This window comes from Prionailurus viverrinus, chromosome D1 (assembly GCF_022837055.1).
Source record: "Prionailurus viverrinus isolate Anna chromosome D1, UM_Priviv_1.0, whole genome shotgun sequence".
In the NCBI taxonomy this organism is placed as follows: Eukaryota; Metazoa; Chordata; class Mammalia; order Carnivora; family Felidae; genus Prionailurus; species Prionailurus viverrinus.
Window position 1 is genome coordinate 22,141,162 of NC_062570.1, and position 21,136 is coordinate 22,162,297.

The 21,136-nt window shown below is 35.8% G+C and overlaps 1 protein-coding gene across 8 annotated transcripts in view; it reads left to right on the forward strand.

Annotated features, from left to right (window-relative positions):
* The window catches only part of CCDC15 (coiled-coil domain containing 15), a 100,539-nt gene that overhangs the window by 24,044 nt on the left and 55,359 nt on the right, over positions 1-21,136 (forward strand). For 7 of the 8 annotated variants that reach the window (XR_007144832.1, XM_047823394.1, XM_047823393.1 and 4 more), the window contains 2 exons: positions 4,886-4,978; positions 6,396-6,499. Coding sequence is in view for 6 of the 8 variants with exons in the window: in XM_047823394.1 (XP_047679350.1) it covers positions 4,886-4,978; positions 6,396-6,499 (197 nt within the window). In the remaining 2 variants the exon portion in view is untranslated. Of the gene's footprint in view, positions 1-4,885; positions 4,979-6,395; positions 6,500-14,505; positions 14,677-21,136 lie in introns of all 8 variants that reach the window. The other variant, XR_007144833.1, reaches the window with a different exon arrangement.

The window sequence follows — 21,136 nt, forward strand, 5'->3', positions numbered from 1 at the left end:
GTGCCTGGGTGGCTCAGTCAGTTAAGCGTCCAACTTCGGCTCAGGTCATGATCTCACGGTTTGTGGGTTCGAGCCCCATTTTGGGCTGTGTGCTGACGGCTCAGAGCCTGGAGCCTGCTTTGGATTCTGTGTCTCCCTCTCTCTCTTCCCCTCCCCTGCTCATGCTTTGTCTCTCTCTATCTCTCAAAAATAAATGAAAATGTTAAAAAAAATAAAAGCTCCTTAAAAAAAACTAACCCAACCACCTTGTCAAAAATAGGTCTCCCTTCTGTTTTTTCTATCCTTGCATTCTCTTTCCTTCTCAGTACACAAAACAATTTGTAATTATTTATTCATTTAACATGTTTTTCACTGGTGTGTAAGCTTTATGAGGAGAGGTACCACACCTGTTTTTTTTTTTTACCAATATATGGACAGCCTTTAGAATATGGTGCCTGGTACCTGATGATCTCTTGCTAAATATGTTTTGAATGAATTAGTTAATCAATCAAACATTTATTTATCACTTTGTTAGGTGTTAGCCATTGGTTAAGCACTAAATATCAAAGACACAATTGTGAATCAGAACTCAAATTTCAGACAGTCTAAAGAAGAGAGACTGACAACTAAGATGATTACGAAGTAACATGACTGAAGGTAGAAGGTGCAGAGGGCATTAACTGAACACGAAAGAGGGGTACCTAACCCTGATCATTTGATCGAGGGTGCTGCCAAGTGGTCAGAACCTCTTCTTCATGTCCTTCTGCCATACAAGCCCTGAAAATCCTCACCCCTGGATCCGTCCTTTACCTTTTTAGGCTCCCAAAATAATCCTGCCTTATTGGAAAAAAACATTTCAATAGTGTAGATTTAGATCACATTCATACTTAGGGCTTAGAGTCACAGCTGGGTCCCTTGTGCCGCTTAGCATTTTGTCAGCTCCCTCTTCCTATGGGCCACACTTACAACTGTAAACCTTAAATACTTCTTAAGCTCTTACTGCGTCCCCATACTCTCAGACTTGTCATGAAGAAAATAGAAGCCATCACGCAATTACTCCCTCAGTCATTTGCTTTCTTGCCATTCTTACCTATTCCTGCTATCTCAGAAGAAGAGTTAACTGTCTTTGGACCATATTCTGGATTCTTCTGCCATCTTTCTTCTGGGTCCAATTTTGAATATTATACTGTGAGACTCTGGCTACTGTTGAAATCCTCTGAAGAATGTTATTTGTTTCTTTGTTCTAGTAGGCAATCAACCTGGTTAAATTTATACTATAAGTTCTTTCTCACTTCCTGTGAATAGGGTCTTGAATGTTTGATTCTCAGAGCCTTCATTATACTCCTTTAGGTCCATCCCATGCATGCCCAGCTTAGGGGTGATTTGGGGGTGTATGCCAATTCATACACAGATTTAAGGAATCCACTTTTCTAGCTCATTCTTCTTCAGGATAAGAAGAAGGATGAGCCCCCTATACTCTCCCCCGATACCATGGGCCACATTTCCTGGAATTTTTAGTTAGAAACAGAGACAAAATTAGAGAGACAGAGAGACAGGTCCATAGTGAGCTTACTCTTTGCCCAGTGCTGGAAGTCCAGTTTTTCTTACTGTTTTGAAAGCAGAAAATGTTTCCATTTTTATTGTAGCAAAAGTAAACACAAATAAACAAAAAGAAAAAACAACCAAAAATTCCAGAGATGACTACCATCAGCCACTGTTGTGTATAATTTTCAGATTTTATCTATAACAAATAGATAAATAGCTTTAAACATAAGAGCTTGAATGAAATAATACAATCGATTCTTGTTATTCATGATAGTTATATAAAGTTGACACACACACTGAATTGGTTAGTGCTGAACCAATGTTGCTAGGGAAGATAACAGAGTTAGGTTTTTGTGAGCTTCTGATCATAACATTTTGGTCACTGATCAATACCTAACTTTATTTTATGTGAATTTCTGTTCAAAGATACCTTATTTAATATATGGTGTTGACTCATTAACATTGGACTCAGGGCCAATAACACTATAGCCCGTTCTGAATGACACTTATCTAATACATGTATTTTCTCCATAAGGCACATCACAGCCTTCTTATGCTCAGGAATACTGGATAGTACTTCAGCATTGTGCTTGGGAACCATTTTAAACAGCAAAATCACCAACAAAATGCACAAAAATGCAAAAACCTGGGCACTAAATAGACCTTGAAAAGAATACTTGTTTACAGTATGAAGGCTGAAACAAAAAGAACAAAAAGCATCACCTTGTTTGACCTTAGCTGGCAACATGCACATCTGGTGACTCAAATTTTTCACAGCTCTGTACATGTCTGCAGATGACCATAAAAGCATTGCAAGTGTTAATTTTGGGATTACAAACAAATTTTAGTGAATAGGCAAATTCACAGATAACGTGTGTGGGATTTTGAGAAATGACTGTAATTCACATACCATATAATTAATCTAAACTATACAATTCAGTGTTTTTAGTATATTCAAAGGGTTGTGCGAACTTTGCCACAATGAATTTTAGAACATTTTCATCATACCCAAAAAGTCCTTACCCATTAGCGGCCAGTTCCTTTTTCCTCTCACTCTCACCCCCAGCCCTAGGCAACCAGTAACCCCTTTCTCTGTCTAGAGATTGCCTGTTCTGAACATTTCATATAAATGGGATCATGGAATCCATGATCACCCGTGGTCTTTGGTGACTGGCTTTTTTCACTTAAGTGTAACATTTGCAGAGTTCACTGACTTGTAGCATGTAGTAGTACTGTATTCCTATTCATTGGGTAATATTACATTTTATGCATAGAGCACATTTTATTTATCCGCTCATCAGCTGATGAATATTTGAATTGTCTCTTCTTCTTAGCTGTTATGAATAATGTTGCTGTGAACATTTGCATACAAGTTTTTTTGTGGATGTGTTTTCATTTCTCTTGAGTATACCTGTAAGTGGAATTGCCGGGATTCTATGCTTAACCTTTTGAAGAGCCACCGAACTCTTTTCCAAAGTGGCTGCACTATTTTTCATTCCCTCCAACATTGCATGAGGGGTCCAATTTCTTCACATTCTCACTAATACTTATTATCTGTCTTTTTAATTATAGCTCTCTTAATGGGTGTGAAGTGGTATCTCATTGTCGTTTTGATTTACATTTTTCTGATGGTTAATGGTGAGCATCTTTTCACATGTGTATTCGCTATTTGGATTTTTTTTTACAAAACTCCTTATTAGATTATCTGTCCAATTTGTAATTGAGTTACTTATCTTTTTATCATTGAGTTTTGTGAGTTCTTAATGTATCCTACATATAAGCCCCTTATTATATGATTTACAAATGTTTTGTCCCATTTTGTAGGCTTTTTGTTTTCTTGATGGTTTCCTTTGTAGCACAAAAGTTTTAAGTTTTGAAGAAGTTTAAGTTAGTTGTTTTTTTTTTCTTTGTGGCTTGTGCTTTTAATGTCATATCTAGGAAACCATAACCTAATCCAGGATCATGAAGATTTATTCCAATGTGTTCCTCTAAGAATTTTATATCTCTTACATTTAGGTCTGTGATCTGCTCTGAGTTAATTTTCACATGTGGTATAAGGTATTCTTTTGCATGTGGATATCCAGTTCTCCCAACATCATTTGTCGAAATGACTCTTCTTACCCATTGATTTCTCTTTGTGCTCTTGATAAAAATCTGTTGTTTGTAAACATAATGGTTTCTTTCTGAACTGTCAGCTCTGTTCCATTCATCTATAAGTCTGTTCTTTTCTTTTTTTTTTTTTCCCATAAATCTGTTCTTATGGCAGTACCACACTATCTTGATTACCGTAGCTTTGTGTTAAGTTTTGAAATTGGGAAGAGTAATTGCTCCAACTTTGTTCTTCTGTTTCAAAGCCATCTTAGCAACTCTGGGTCCCTTGCATTTTCATATGAATTTTAGGATCATCCTGCCAACATCTGCAAAGAAGTCATCTGAAATTTTGATGGAGATTGCATTAAATCTGTTGATTAATTTGGAGAGTACTGCCATCTTAACAATATTAAGTCTTCCAATCCATGAGCAGGAGATGTCTTTCCATTCATTTAGATCTTTTTAAATTTCTTCCAACAATGTTTTTAGGTTTCAGAGTATAAAACTTACAGTTCCTCTGTTAAATTTATTTTAAGTAAGTTTTTGATGGTATTTTAAGTGGATTTTTCCATTAATTTCATTTTCAGATTGTTCATTGCAAGTACATAGAAATACAATACTGATCTTATATCCTGAAACTTTGCTGAAAGATAAATAACTTCTAAGCTAAGAAAAAGTAATATTAAAAGAGACTTTAATTTCTGAAAGTTAGAGATCATAATTTGACTCATACAGTGTCAAAGCAGGTATACCAGGTTATGTCATAAGGCTTTTATAGTAATATGGGGGAACTTTAGCTTCAGTTTCCTCCCTTCCATGTCAATTGATGTTATAACATTTTCAGGCCCTTCTTCTCTGGGCTCACACCCACCAAAGAGTTGTATAAATAGAAATTGATTACAGATTTAAGATAATAAGGGATCTGGCTTTATATCCTGGATTCAATCCCAAGCACATGCATAATAGAGTGATTTCGAGCGATCACGTTAGAAGAACTTCCATCCTGAACATTTTGATTTGTTACTAATTCGTCCATGTTTTTGACCTGAATCATTTTCTTTGGTTTATTGTTTTTTGTTTGGTTTATTTCCTTCTGACTCTGCTTCTTTCATTCTTTTTTAATTTATTTTATTTTATTGAGTTTTTGTTTGTTTTTATCCAATTGAGCTCAGGGTTGCAGGAGAAAAGAATCAGTAGATGAAAATAGCAAAAGCACGTGCAGGGCTAGCTTTGGGCAGTTTTTTCACTTGTGTGACTGGACTTCTAACAGGTGTATGGTGAATGTCAGGCAAGATTGAACACCGAATTCCAAATTCCACTGGCACTTCAGTCTGGAGTAGATCAAGAAGAAGACAAGAAAGAGGTATGTAATGATAATTGCTTTTGGACACCAGCTTTTCTACTATAGTAGTGTGAAATTGGGAACAATTTATTGTGTACTTACACATTTAGAGCTAATACTACAAGTTCCATGGATAAAGGAAAAGAAGTTACTTGACTCTTTATAATGTGTTGAACTTTTCTTCTAAGCCCCTAGGATTTAAGATAACCTTGATGTAAAATCAGAGATCTGATCCTAGTGAATTTTTCCCATTAGTAAATATTTGTTACAATGACCTAAAGGAAGAGTTTTAACTTATGACTTCCTTTTTTCCCTTCTCAGTCTAATGTTAGTTTAAACCAGCAGTTTTTAACACTGTCCATGTGCTAGAATCAGATGTGGAGCTTTTTTAAAAATACAAATGCCTGGACCCAAACCAGATATACTGATCAGTATCTGAAAAGGTAGGTTTGGGGCATCTGTGTTTTCAAAGAACACCACTGATAATTGTGATGTATCCTCAATATTAAGAACTGGCTATTAGACTTTCATAATTTTTACCGAAAGGACATCAGCTGCTCAAAGGGCAAAACCACGTCTGTGTGTGCACTAGTGCCCTTTGAGTAGCTTCTGTCCTTAAAAGAGAATGTATAAACCCAGAAGTATGAACGGGTCACACACAGGGCAGTAGCACTGCTTTTATTATACTTGTTCCCTTTAAAAGTATGATGCTCAGATATTCCCAGTCCTTCTTCCCTCTTTCCACTGTATTAGGCTTGGTTTAGAGTATACTTTTGTGATGTGGTTTTAATTTTGAAAAGTTAAAGTGACTATTTTTCTTTCATAAAATACCTCTCATATTCTTTCTTTGGCCTTCTATGGTACTTATAACTTGGGAACACAGAGTAAATATAGTACTATATCTTATCATGTCCTATACAATCATTTCCTCAAGTGCTGTTGACAAAGGACTATACTAAGGGCAAAAATCAATACTTCTTTCTCTGATTTGTCTGTAATATCTAATAGCCATGTGCTTGAGAATATAAAGCTGTTGCTGTATGTGATATTATCCTAGGTCACCATAAATAGAAATTAAGGACTGGGCGCATGCGTGGCTCAATCGGTTAAGTGTCTGACTCTTGATATTGGCTCAGGTCATGATCTTGTGGTTGTGGGATCGAGCTCTGTGTCGGGCTCTGTGCTGAGCACAGCCTGCTTGGCATTCTCTCTCTCCCTGTCTCTCCACCCCTCCTTCATGCATGTGCACATGTACATGTGTTCTCCCTCTCTCCTTCTCAAAATAAACAAATAAACTTAAAAAAAAAGAAATTAAAGACTTAATTCCATGTGACTTTTGTAATATGTAGTTTTCTTGTCTATGGCACAAGGATATTTTCCTTCCTTGGGAAGTCCTCTGAGAGCAGAATCTTAAGAAATTTTAAATTCTTTCCTTTAGCGTCAAAAGCAATACCTGCGATACAGACGACTTTTCATGGATATTGAAAGAGAACAAGTAAAAGAACAACAAAGGCAAAAAGAACATCAAAAGAAAGCTGAAAAGTAAGTTCTTTGATCCTTATTATGAGCCTTCAATTGCCAGTTAAGATGATTTTGAAAACTAGGTTTTAGAAATCATTAGGCATAGTAGAAACAAGTGTTTTTGATCTGGAAAGAAGTATGAAAAGTTGGTTAAGAGCTATGGTTTTTTGTTTTTTTTTTTTTGTGGAAAATTTTTTTTTTTTTTGAACAATCGTAAGTTTACAGCAAAATTAAGCAGAAAGTACAGAGAGTCTTATTTGCCTCCTTTGCCTGTACACGTGGACTGCCTTCTCCACTCTCAACATCCTATAGCATGGTAGTACAGTTGTTACAACTGATAAACTTCCACTGGCACATCATAATCCATATTTTACATTAGGACGCACTCTTAGTGTTGTATACATTCTTGTGTATTTTGACAAATGTGTAATGATTTGTATCCAAATAATATAATATCATACAGAATAGTCTTACTGCCCTAAATGCTTTGTGCTCCACCTCTTCATCTTTCTCTTCCCCAGCCCATGGTAACCAATGATATTTTTATACTGTCTCCATTGTTTTGCCCAGAATGTTATATAGTTGGGATACAATATGTAGCCTTCTCAAATTAGCTACCTTTTACTTAGTAATATGCATTTAACTTCCTCTAATACCTTTCATAGCTTGACAGCTCATTTCTTTGTAGCACTGAGTAATATTCTATTGTCTGGTTGTACCAGAGTTTATCCATTCAGCTTCTGAAGGATTTCTTGGTTTCTTCAAAGATACGGCAGTTATAAATAAAGCTGCTCTACATGTTCATGTGCAGGATTCATTTAGGTGTGAGTTTTCACCTCCTTTGGGTAAATACCAAGAAGTATCCTTGCTGGATCATATGGTAAGAGTATGTTTAGTTTTGAAAGAAACTGCCAAACTTTATTCCAAAGTGGCTGTACCATTTTGCATTTCTGTCAACAATGAATGAAAGTTTCTGTTGTTCCACATCCTCTCCAGCATTTGGTTTGTTAGTGTTTTGGTTGTCAGCCATTCTAATAGTTGTGTAGCAGTGCCTTGTTGTTTTAATGTGCAGTTTGCTGATGACATATGATGTGGAGCACCTTTTCATATGCTTATTAGCCATCTGTACATTTTCTTTGGTGAGGTATCTGTTTAGGTTTTTGGCTCACTTTTTAATTGGACTATTTGTTTTCTTATTCTGGACTTTTAAGGGTTCTTTGTTTTGGATAATAATCCTTTATCAAATGTGTCTTTTACAAATATTTTCTCCTCATCTGTGGCTTTAAGTCTCATTCTTTTGATACTGTCTTTTGGAGAGCAGAAGATTTTAATTTTAATGAAGTCCAGCTTATAATTATTTTTTTTTAATCTATCATGCCTTAAGTATTGTATCTAAAAAATTGAGGTACCTGGGTGGCTCAGTCGGATAAGCATTTGACTCTTGATTTCAGCTCAGGTCATGATCTCATGGTTCATCAGATAGAGCCCTGTGTTGGGCTATGTACTGACAGTGCTCTCTCGTGTGCACTTTCTCTCTCTCTCTCAGAAAACAAAAAAACATATATATATAAAATTATTTGCCATACTCAAAGTCACCTAGATTTTTCTTTTGTGTTATCTCCTAAGAATTTTGTCATTTTGTGTTTTACATTTAGCTTGATAATCCATTTTGATTAATTTTTATAAGGGATGTAAGATCTGTGTCTGGATTCATTTTTCTGCACATGGACATTCAGTTGTTCCTATACCATTTGTTGAAAAGACTATCTCTGCTTCCCTGTATTGCTTTTGCTCCTTTGTCAGAGATCAGTTAACTTTATACCGGTCTATTTCTGGGCTCTCTTTTCTGTTCCACTGACCTATTTGTCAATTCTTTTGCCAATACCACACTGTCTTAAAAGAGAAATGATGCCTATGAGAGACTCACTTTAGCTTTAAGGACACATATAGGCTGAAAGTGAAGGGATGGAAAAAGATATTCCATGCAGTCAGTGGTCACCAAAATAGAGTGGGGGTGTCTATCCTTATAGAAGACAAAATAGATTTTAAGTTGAAAGCGGTCACAATAGACAAAGAAGGTTCTTATATAAATTCATCAATATGGTATAACAATTAAAAATATTTACGCACCCAACATCAGAGTACCTAAACAGAAAGCAAATAATAACAGAATTGAAAGGAGAAATAAACACCAATACAATAATAGTGGGAGACTTTAGTACCCTCCTTTAAACAATGGATAGATCATTCAGGCAGAAAATTAATAAGGAAACTGGTTTTGAACAACACTATAGTCCAAATGGACTTAACAGACATATGCAGAACATTCTATCTAACAGCAACAGAATATACATTCTTCTCAAGAACACACAGGCCATTCTTCAGGATAGATCATATGCCACATAGGCCATAACACAAGTCTTAACAAATTCAAGAAGATTGAAATTATATCAGGTATCTTTTCCAAACACATTGGTATGAAGGTAGAAATCAGTAATGAGGAAACTTGGAAGATTCACAAATATATGAAAATTAACACAATCCTGAATAACTGTTGGATCAAAGAAGAAATCAAAAGGGAAATAAAATGTTTAGACAAACAAAAATGGGAATACAACATACTAAATCTTATGGTATGCAGCAAAAGCAATTCTAAAAGGAAAGTTTATAGCTAAAAATGCCTTCAAAGAGAAATGACCTCAAAATGACAACCTAATCTTATACCTCAAGAAACTAGATAAAGATGAGCAAAGTAAGCCCAAAGATAGTAGGAGGAAGGAAATAATAAAGATTAGAGCAGAATAGGAAAAAAATACAAAAGATCAATGTTACTAAGAGTTGGTTTTTTGAAAAGACAAACAAAATTGAAAATACTTAGTTAGAGGCACCTGGGTGGCTCAGTCAGTTTGGTGTCTGACTTCAGCTCAGGTCATGATCTCACAGTTCGTGAGTTCAAGCCCTGTATCAGACTCTGTGCTGATATCTCAGAGCCTGGAGCCTGTTTCAGATTCTGTCTCTCTTCTGTCTCTTTCTGCCTCTCTCTGCCCCTCCCCCGCTCACACTCTGTCTCTCTGTCTCTCTGTCTCTCTCTGTCTCTCTCTTTCCCTTTCTCTCCCAAAAATGAATAAACATTAAAAAAAAAAAAAAAAGAAAATGCTTAGCTAGATTAACCAAGAAAAAAATGAGGACTCAAATCAATAAAATTATAAACGAAAGAGGAGATGTTACAGCTGATACCACAAAAACACAAAGGATCATAAGAGACTACTGTGAACACTTATATGCCAACAAATTGGACAATGTAGAAAAAAATGGATAAATTTCTAGAAACATGCAACCTATCAAGGCTGAAACATAAATAAATAGAAAATCTGAACAGACCAACTGCAAATAAGAAGATTGAATCAGCAATCAAGAACTTCCCCAAAACAAAAGTTCGGGACCAGATGGCTTCATTGGTGAATCCTACTAAACATTTAAGGAAGAATTAATGCTAGGTCTTCTTAAAACTCTTCCAAAAAAACTGAAGAGAAGGGAACACATTTTGACTCATCATGAGGCCAGCATTACCCTGAGAGCAAAACCAGACAAGGTTGCTACACGAACAGAAAAGTACAGGTCATCCTGATGAATATTGATGTGAAAAGTTTCAACAAAATATTAACAAACTGAATTCAACAGTACATTAAAAGGGTCATATACCAGGAACAAGTGGGATCTACTCCAACAATGTAAGAATGGTTCAGAAACCACAGATCAATCAATATGATACACTGCATTAACAGAATGAAAGATAAAAATCATGTGATCATCTCAATAGATGCAAGAAAAGCATTTGGCAAAATTCAACATCTATTCATGATAAAGGAAACTCAATAAATTAGTATAGAGGGAATGTACCCTATATGATAAGCCTACAGCTAAACGTCATACTCAATAAAAAAGCTGAAATCCTTTCCTTTAAGATCAGGAGCAAGACGGATGCCCACTCTCCCCACTTATATTCAGTTTAGTACCAGAAGTCCTAGCCAGAACAGTTAGATAAGAAAAAGAAATAAAAGTCATCCAAATTGGAAAAGAATAATCAAACTCTATTTGCAGATGACAAATTATGTATGGAAAACCCTAAAGACAACACCCAAAACTTGTTAGAACTAATAAATGAACTCAGTAATACCGTATTTTGCAAGATACAAAATCAGTTTACAAAAATCAGTTGAGTTTCTATATATTAACAATGAACTATCAGAGAAATTAAGAAAAAAGTCCTATTTGCAAAAACATCAAAAAGAATAAAATACTTAGGAAAAAATCTGACCAAGGAAGTGAAAGATCTATACACGAAAACTAAAACATTGATGAAAGAAATTGAAGAAGATGCAAATAAATGGAAAGATATTCCAAGCTCATAAATTAGAAGAATTAATATTGTTTAAAATGTTCATACTATCTAAAGCAGTATACAAAGTTAAAGCAGTTCTTATCAAAGTTCTAAAGACAGAAATCGGAAAGACAGTCCTAAATTCTAAACTCTGTATGGAACCACGAAAGACCCCGAATAGTGAAAGAAATCTTGAGAAAGGGGAACAAAGCTGGAGGCATTACACTTCCTGATCTCAAGCTATATTACAAAACTATAGTAATCAAAACAGATGGTAGTGACATAAAACAAATACAGAGATACAGGGACAGAATAAAGAGCCCAGAAATAATTTACAGCAGAGCAGTCCAGGATATACAATGGGGAATGGGTAGTCTTTTCAATTAATGGTGTTGGGAAAACTGGATATCCACACGCAAAAGAATGAAAAGTGGCTCCAGTTTTCACCTTCACAAATCAACTTACACCTTCACAAATCAACTCAAAATGGATTAAAAGCTTGAACATAAAACCTGAAACTATAAAACTCATAGAAGAAAACATAGGGGTAGGCGCTCTGACATTGGTCTTGGCAATGATTTCTTTTTAAAAATACTTATTTTATTTTTGGGAGAGTGCAAGCAGGGGAGGGGAAGAGAGAGGGTGACAGAGGATCCGAAGCGGGCTGTGCACTGACAGGCTGACAGCAGCAACCCAGTGTGGGACTTGAACTCAACAAACCATGAGATCTTGACCTGAGCTGAAGTTGGACACTCAACTGACTGAGCCACCCTGTTGCCCCTTGGCAATGATTTTTTAATATGACGTTGTAAGTATAAGCAACAAAGCAAAAAGAATCAAGTTGGACTGTTATCAAACTAAACGACTTCAGCACAGCAAAGGAGACAATCAACAAAATGAAAAGGCAACCTGTGGAATAGGAGAAAATATTTGAAAAGTATATATCTGGTCAGATGTACATATCTAAAATATATAGGGAAGTTCTACAGTTAAATAGGAAAAAACTCAAACAACCCAATTAAAAAATGGTCAAAGGACCTGAATAGACATTTTTTCCAAGAAGACATACAAATGACCAATAAATATATGAAAAGGTGCTCAACATCACTAATCATCAGGGAAATGCAAATCAAAACCATAATGATATATCACCTCACACCTGTTTGAATGGCTATTACATCAAAAACACAAGAGATAAGTGCTGGCGAGGATATGGGGAAAAGGGAACCCTTGTACACTGTTGGTGGGAATGTAAATTGGGGCAGTCGCAATGGAAAACAAAATGGAAGTTCCTCAAAATATTAAAAAATAGAACTACCATATAGTCTGGCAATCCCACTTCTGGGTCTATATCTGAAGGAAGAGGTGTCTGTACCCCCATATCCATTTCAGCATTATTCGCAATAGCTAGAACATGGAAGCAACCTAAGTGTCTGTCAGCAGATGAATGAATAAAGAAAATGGCACATGTATAATGGAATATTATTCAGCAATGAAAAAGGGAAATACTGCTGTTTGTGACAACATAAATGAACCTTGAAGGCATCATGCTAAATGAAATAAATCAGAGAAAGAAATACTTTATGATATCACTTATATGTGAAATCTAAAACAATGAACTCATAGAAACAGAGATAGATTGGTGTTTGCCAGGACCTGGGGGATGGGGGAAATGGGATGTTGGTGAAAGGCTGTAAACTTTCAGTTATAGGATAAAGGAGTTCCGATGACCTAATAATGTACAGTGTGGTGACTATCATTACAGCACTGTACTGCATACTGGAAATTTGCTAAGAGAGTAGATATTAAATTTTTTCATCATGCTCACACAAACACACTAACTGTGAAGTGATGAAAGTGTTAACTAATATTGTGGTAATCAGTTCACATTATATATGTATATGAAATCATTAATACATATTGTACACCTTAAATTTACACAATGTTTTTGTCAATTATCTCTCAATAAAGCTGAGGGGGAAAAATGTGATTTCCAAAGCAGGGACTTCACTTCTTATCCAGCTGGTCTGAGAGTGATTCTGCATTTATTCAGCAAACATTAATCTGGCACTTTCATATCATGGGACTGTCCTAGGCATAGGCAATACAAAGATAAATAAAAAGTGGTTCCTTTGCTTGAGAAATTCATAATCTAAGGTGAAAGGGGGAATAATTGTATACAAATAAGTAGTATAATTATTACAATAGAAGGAGTAGGTACAGAGTCCCTGAGAACACAGAAGAGGGATTACTGATTCCATCTGGAAAGTTAGTGAAATTATTACATTTCACTTGGGCCTAGGTGGATAAATGTGTGTTTATTGGGGAAGCAGATAAGGATGGTAAAGTAGAAAAATCAACATAAACTGAGAGTGGAAGCAAATAATAGTATTCATACAGAGTTTTATAATTTAGAAGGGCTTTCATATGTAATTTTTTTGGAATTTTTCAACAAACAAACATTTATTGAGAGTCTGGCACATGCCATGTACTGGCTGTATGCCAAGAATATTAAATGTGTATGTGGCAGGGTAGTGGTTCATAGCACAGGTTTTGAATCAAATAGTCTTAGGTTTGAATATGCAACTTATTAGTTGTGTAACCTTCAGCATATTTCTTAACCTCCAAGACTCAGTGTTTTTAATTATAAAATGAGGATTATAATACCTGTCTCCTAGGTTGTTGATAGACTTAAATGGAGAAATATATGTAAAAAACTTAACGTTGTATTTGGCATTTAATAAAATCATAGTAAATAGTATATATTACTATTATGGTGGTGGTAGTGATGATGATGATGATGATGATGAAGGTAAATAGGATGAACACCAAGGAAGGCCAGACAAATAAAGAAAAGGAGATGAAAATAATAATTATAATGCTACATGAGAAGGCAGGGACAGGCTAGGGAGGTTTGTATAGATGAGTTAATACCCAAGCTGGGTCTTGAATCATGAATTGGAATTTGATAGATCATCATGAAACTTCATGTAAAAGTATAAGGGATGTGTGGGAGACAGTGTGGAAACTTGGGGTGGCTAAATTGGTGGCAGTGAAGTGGCAGAGGGGCTTTCAGAAGGCTGCTCAAAAATTTTAAGGCATAAGTCTTAGGATCAGATTTGTAATTTTAGGATTACTCTGGCAGCAGAATACAGAATGGTCTGGAGAAGACAGAAAACTAAGGCAAAGAGTCTAGCTAATAAGGTATTTTAGTAGTTCAGGTAGGAGATGATGGGGACATTGGGAACAGGGAGCCATATTTAATAAAATTTAAGAAATAGAATCCATATGACTTGATGACTAATTGAGTTTGGTGTTGAGAGGAATCAAGGGTAGTTTCTAACTTTATTCTTGGATAACTGAATGGAAGGGTAGTACCATTAACATAGGTAGGGAATTCCCAAAGAAGAACTAGATTTGAAAAAAAGCTAGCAAGTTCAATTTGGGACATTGAGAAGCCTCTGGACTATTAAGGGAGGGCTGACCTATACACATTTGGGGAAAAAAAGGAACTAGAGTTCTGGCAGCAATGAGAACTAAAGATTTCTTTAGGAATTTTTAGTATGTGTTTTAACATGAATTGAGACCAAAAACAGAACTATTTTTGGGAGACAGAGATTCAAGGGGAACTTTTGTTGGTTTTCAGGTGCTGAACTAACAAAATTGCAGACTTTGAGGAGTCTTCAAACACTCTATCAGTTTTCTCCTTAAGACAATGTCTAAATTTGTGCAATAAAGAAGGCTGAAGGTCTAAGTTGAAAACTTCTGGAAAACAAATTTTCTATAATCTCACAGATTATAGACCCACCAGCACGAGGTAGGGGAGGTAGGGCCCAGTGAATATACCAGACTTTCAGTCAAAAAGAGACTGAAGACTTCTACAGGAACATGGAGAGTTATACACTAACAAGATGGTCTAACCAACTGTAGGATAAACCTTAATTAAACTGTAAATCTGCCTTGATTCTACAGAGTGCCTGATTGGATTAAGGTGTTGTACCCTGCCTTCTTTGCCTAGCAAAGAGTGAACTTTTTTTTGATCATAGATAATATCATTTGGTGTTTCTAAATTTGTTTAAAATTTGCTTTTAATGTCTATTTATTTTTGACACACACACACACACACACACACACACACACACACACACAGCATGAGCAGAAGCGGGGCAGAGAGACAGGGAGACACAGAATCCGAAGCAGGCTCCAGGCTCTGAGCTGTCAGCACGGAGCCTGATGTGGGGCTCAAACTCACAAATTGTGAGATGAAGTCAGACGCTTAACCTAAGACTGAACCACCCAGGCGTCCTTCTAAATTTGTTTCAAAACAACATTCAGCGTTCAATCAGAAATTTTTAGGCATATCAAGAGATAGGACCAGATGACCAAAAGCCAAGAGGAAAAAGAGACAACAGAAGCAGACTCACAGATGAAATAGATATTGGTGTTAGCAGACAAGGACTTTAAAACAGTTGATTACTATACTCAAGTAAATAAAGGAAAAGATGAAAAAAATAGATGAAGATATGGAGAATTTCACCAGAGATTGGAATCTATAAAATAGAATAAAATAGAAAATCTGGAATTGACAAATAGAATCTTAAAATGGTAACTCAGTAGATACACAATGAGATACCACTTCATACTTACTGGAATAGCTTGAAGAAGAAGGAGGGGGAAGGGGATATCAGATATTGGTAAGGATGTAGACAATATTTTTCTTAAGTTTAAACCAAGAAATGTATTTATTAATAGTTGCTAATACATATAGAATCCAATTGTTTTTTGTGGTTGTATTTTTTTAATTAATTAATTAATTAATTTTTAAATTTATATCCAAGGTAGTTAGCATATAGTGCAACAATGATTTCAGGAGTAGATTCCTTAATGCCCCTTACCCATTTAGCCCATCCCCCCTCCCACAACTTCTTCAGCAAGCTTCTATTCTCTATATTTAAGAGTCTCTTGTGTTTTGTCCCCCTCCCTGTTTTTATATTATTTTTGCTTCCCTTCCCTTATGTTCATCTGTTTTGTATCTTAAATTTCTCATATGAGTGAATTCATATATTTGTCTTTCTCTGACTAATTTTGCTTATCATAATACCCTCTAGTTCCATCCACGTAGTTGCAAATGGCAAGATCTCATTCTTTTTGATTGCCAAGTAATACTCCATTGTATATATATACCACATCTTCTTTATCCATTCATCTGTCAATAGACATTTGGGCTCTTTCCATACTTTGGCTTTTGTTGATAGTGCTGCTGTAAACATTGGGGTGCACGTGCCCCTTCAAAACAACACACATGTACCCCTTGGATAAATAACCTAGTAGTGCAATTGCTGGGTTGTAGGGTAGTTCTATTTTTAATTTTTTGAGGAACCTCCATACTGTTTTCCAGAGTGTCTGCACCAGTTTGCATTCCCACCAGCAGAGAAAGAGATCCTACCAGAGAAAGAGATCCTCTTTCTCCACATCCTCGCCAACATATGTTGCCTGAGTTGTTAATGTTAGCCATTCTGACAGGTGTGAGGTGGTATCTCATTGTGGTTTTGATTTGTATTAACCTGATGATGAATGATGTTGAGCATTTTTTCATGTGTCTGTTATCCATCTGGATGTCTTCTTTGGAGAAGTGTCTATTCATGTCTTTTGCCCATTTCTTCTCTGGATTGTTTGTTTTTTTGGGTGTTGAGTTTCATAAATTCTTTATAGATTTTGAATACTAACCCTTTATCTGATATGTCATTTGCAAATGTCTTCTCCCATTCTGTCGGTTGCCTTTTAGTTTTGCTGATTGTTTCCTTTGCTGTGCAAAAGCTTTTTATCTTGATGAAGTCCTGGTAGTTCAGGACTTTTTTTTTGTTTTTGCTTTCGTTTATTTTTTTTCGTTTCCCCTGCCTCTGGAGACATGTTAAATAAGAAGTTGCTGAGCCCGAGGTCAAAGAGGTTTTTGCCTGCTTTCTCCTCTAAGATTTTGATGGCTTCCTGTCTTACGTTTAGGTCCTTCATCCATTTTGAGTTTATTTTTGTGTATGGTGTAAGAAAATGGTCCAGGTTCATTTTTCTGCATGTTGGTGTTCAGTTTTCTCAGTACCATTTGCTGAAGAGACTGTCTTTATTTCATTGGATATTCTTTCCTGCTTTGTTGAAGATTAGTTGGCCATATGTTTGTGGGTCCATTTCTGGGTTCTCTATTCTGTTCCATTGATCTGAGTGTCTGTTTTTGTGTCAGTACCATACTGTCTTAATGATTACAGCTTGGTAATACATCTTGAAGTCTGGGATTGTGATGCCTCCAGCTTCGGTTTTCTTTTTCAAGATTGCTTTGGGTATTCAGGGTCTTTTCTGGTTCCATACAAGTTTTAGGATTGTTTGTTCTAGTTCTGTGAAGAATGCTGGTGTTATTTTGATAGGGATTGCATTGAATATGTAGATTGCTTTGGGTAGTATTGGCATTTTAACAATGTTCTTCTAATCCAGGAACATGGAATATTTTTCCTTTTTTGTTGTGTGTCTTCAATTTCTTTCATAAGCTTTCTATAGTTTTCAATGTATAATTTTATTCCTTTGTGTTGTCTTGTTGCTGAGGCTAAGACTTACAATACTGTGTTGAATAACAGTGGCAAGAGTGGATATCCCTGTTGTGATACTGACTTTAGGGGGAAAGCTCTCAGTTTTTCCCCACTGAGAATGATAGTAGTGGTGGGTCTTTCATATATGGCTTTTATGATTTTGAGGTTTGATCCTCCTATCCCTACTTTCTTGAGGGTTTTTATCAAGAAAGGATGTTATATTTTGTCAAATGCTTTCTCTGCATCTATTGAGAGGATCATGTGGTTCTTGTCCTTTCTTTGATTGATGTGATATATCACATTGATTGTTTTGTGGATATTGAGCCAGCTCTGCATACCAGCTGTAATTCCATTTGGTCGTGGTGAGTAATTCTTTTAATGTATTGTGGAGTCCAGTTGGCTAGTATCTTGTTGAGGATTTTTGCATCCATGTTCATCAGGGAAATTGGTCTGTAGTTCTCCTTTTTAGTGGAGTCTTTGCTTTTGGAATCAAGGTAATGCTGGCTTTAAAGAATGAGGTTTGAAGTTTTCCTTCCATTTCTATCTTTTGGGACAGCTTCGAAAGAATTGATGTTAACTCTTCTTTAAATGTTTGGTAGAATTCTACTGGAAAGCCATCCGGCCTTGGACTCTTGTTTTTTGGGAGATTTTTGATTACTAATTCAATATGTTTGCTGGTTATGGGTCTGTTCAAATTTTCTATTTCTTCCTGTTTCAGTTTTGGTAGTTTATATGTTTCTAGGAATTTGTCCATTTCTTCCAGATTGCCCATTTTATTGGTGTACAATTGCTCATAATATTCTATTATTGTCTGTATTTCTTCAGTGTTGGTTGTGATCTCTCCTCTATCATTCGTGATTTTATTTATTTGGTTCCTTTTTCTTTTTGATCAAACTGGCTAGTAGTTTGTCAATTTTGTTAATTCTTTCAAAGAACCAGCTTCTGGTTTCATTAATCTGTTCTGTTTTTTTGGTTTTGACAGCATAGATTTCTACTCTAATTATTATTTCCTGTCTTATGCTTGTTTGGGGTTTTATTTGCTGTTCTTTTTCCAGCTCTTTAAGGTATAAGGGTAGGTTGTGTATCTGAGACCTTTCTTCCTTCTTTAGGAAGGCCTGGATTGCTGTATGCTTCCTTCTTATGACTGCCTTTGCTGCATCCCAGAGGTTTTGGGCTGTGGTGTTATCATTTTCATTGGCTTCCATGTACTTTTTAATTTCCTCTTTAACTTCTTGGTTCGCCCATTTATTCTTTAGTAGGATGTTCTTTAGTCTCCAAGTATTTGTTATCTTTCCACATTTTTTTGTGGTTGATTTTGAGTTTTATAGTGTTGTGGTCTGAAAATATGCACAGTATGATCTCAGTCTTTCTGTACTTGTTGAGGGCTGTTGAGACCCAGTATGTGGTCTATTCTGGAGAACGTTCCATGTGCACTGGAGAAGAATGTATATTCCGCTGATTTAGGATGAAATGTTCTGAATATATCTGTTAAATCCATCTGGTCCAGTGTGTCATTAAAAGCCATTCTTTCCTTGTTGATTTTTTGACTAGATGATCTGTCCATTACTGTGAGTGGGGTGTTGAAATTCCCTACTATTATGATATTACTATCAATGAGTTTCTTTATGTTTGTGATTAATTGACTTATATATTTGGGTGCTCTCACATTTGGCGCATAAATGTTTACAATTGTTAGGTCTTCTTGGTGGATAGACCCCTTAATTATGATATAATGCCCTTCTCCATCTCTTGATACAGTCCTCATTTTAAAGTCTAGATTGCCTGATGTAAGTATGGCTGCTCTGGCTTTCTTTTGTTGACCATTAGCATGATAGATGGTTCTCCATCTCCTTACTTTCAGTCTGAAGGTGTCTTTCTGTCTAAAATGGATCTCTTGTAAACAGCATATAGATGGATCTTGTTTTCTTATCCATTCTGTTACCCTGTGTCTTTTGATTGGAACGTTTAGTCCACTGACATTTAGAGTGAGTACTGAAAGATATGAATTTATTGCCATTATATTGCCTGTAGAGTTGGAGTTTCTGTTCTCTGGTCCTTTCTAGTCTTTGTTGCTTTTGGTCTTTTTTTGTTTGTTTTCGTGTTTGTTTTTGTTTTTTCATCTTTTCTCCCCTCAGAGAGTGCCCCTTGAAAGTTCTCATAGGACTGGTTTAGTGGTCACAAACTCCTTTAGTTTTTGTTTGCTGGGGAAACTTTTAATCTCTCCTTCTATTTTGAATGACAGCCTTCTGGATAAGGAATTCTTGGCTGCATATTTTTCTGATTCAGCACATTGAATATATACTGCCAGTCCTTTCTGGCCTGCCGAGTTTCTGTGGATAGGTCTGCTGCAAATCTGATCTGTCTTCCCTTATAGGTTAAAGACTTTTTTTTTTTTCCCTGCTGCTTTCCTGATTCTTTCCTTGCTGAGTATTTTGTGAATTTGATTATGATATGCCTTGTTGATGGTTGGTTTTTGTTGAATCTAATGGGAGTCTTCTGTGCTTCCTGGATTTTAATGTTTGTGTCTTTCCCTAGGTTAGGAAAGTTTTCCGCCATGATTTGCTCACATAAACCTACCCCATTTTCTCTCTCTTCATCTTCTGGGGCCCCTATGATTCTGATGTCATTCCTTTTTAATGAGTCACGGAATTTTCTAATTCTTATATCGTGCTCTTTTGCCTTAGTCTTCCCCTGCTTCATTATTCACCGTAAGTTTGTCCTCTATATTGCTGATTGACTGCTCTGCTTCATCTATCCTTGCCGCTGGAGCAACCATCGAGATTGCAGCTCAGTTATAGCATTTTTTTATTTCATCCTGACTTTCATCTTCACAGAAAGCGATTCCAATCTGTTTTCAACCCCAGGTAGTATTCTTATTATCATGATTCTAAGTTCTGGTTCAGACATCTTGCTTATATCTGTGTTGATTAAGTCCCTGGCTGTCATTTCTTCCCGTCCTTTCTTTTGGGATGAATTCCTTCATTTCGTCATTTTGAAGTAAGAAAAGGAATAATGTAAAAAAAAAAAAAAATTAAAAAATTAAAAAACAATACACACAAAAATCAAATAAAGGATACTAGATATTAGGTGTGTTTTGGTCTGGTTGTTGAAAGAAGCTTGATAGATTAGAGAAAAAAGGGAAAGATAAAAGAAAAAAAGGGGAAAAAAAGGAAAATGTGAAAATTTGAAAAAATGAACACAATAAAGTAGAATAAAATGAAATGATGAAAATAAAATAGAATTTAAGATAGATACAAAAAAGTAAAAACTATTGTAGAAAAAAATGAAAGAAATATTTTTAATAAAAATGGAAAATAAAAATAAATTTTTCCCTTTCTGTATTCATGAATAAGAAGAGAAAAAGAAGACAAAATTGAATAGATGTACCAGCAAACAGAATGAAAACAAATTGAAATTACAACCGTTTTCCTGTAGAAGTCACACTATGAAGCATTTTATAGTCCGTAAACTAAGTAGGCAGAGAGACTTGTGTTTGTCAAGAGCGCAGTTGGCCCAGTTGGGCGGGGCTTAGTGTAATAGCTCCATTCTCTACTAGATGGTGTTGCTTAGCTTACTGGAGTGTATTGTTGTAGGTATGTATGTGCATGCACAGGAGGGGTGAAAATGGCTACCCAGTATCTAGTTTCAGGACTCTGTGCACTCCCCAACCGGCAATCAAGCATCCCTCCTTTGTCTCCGGCTTAA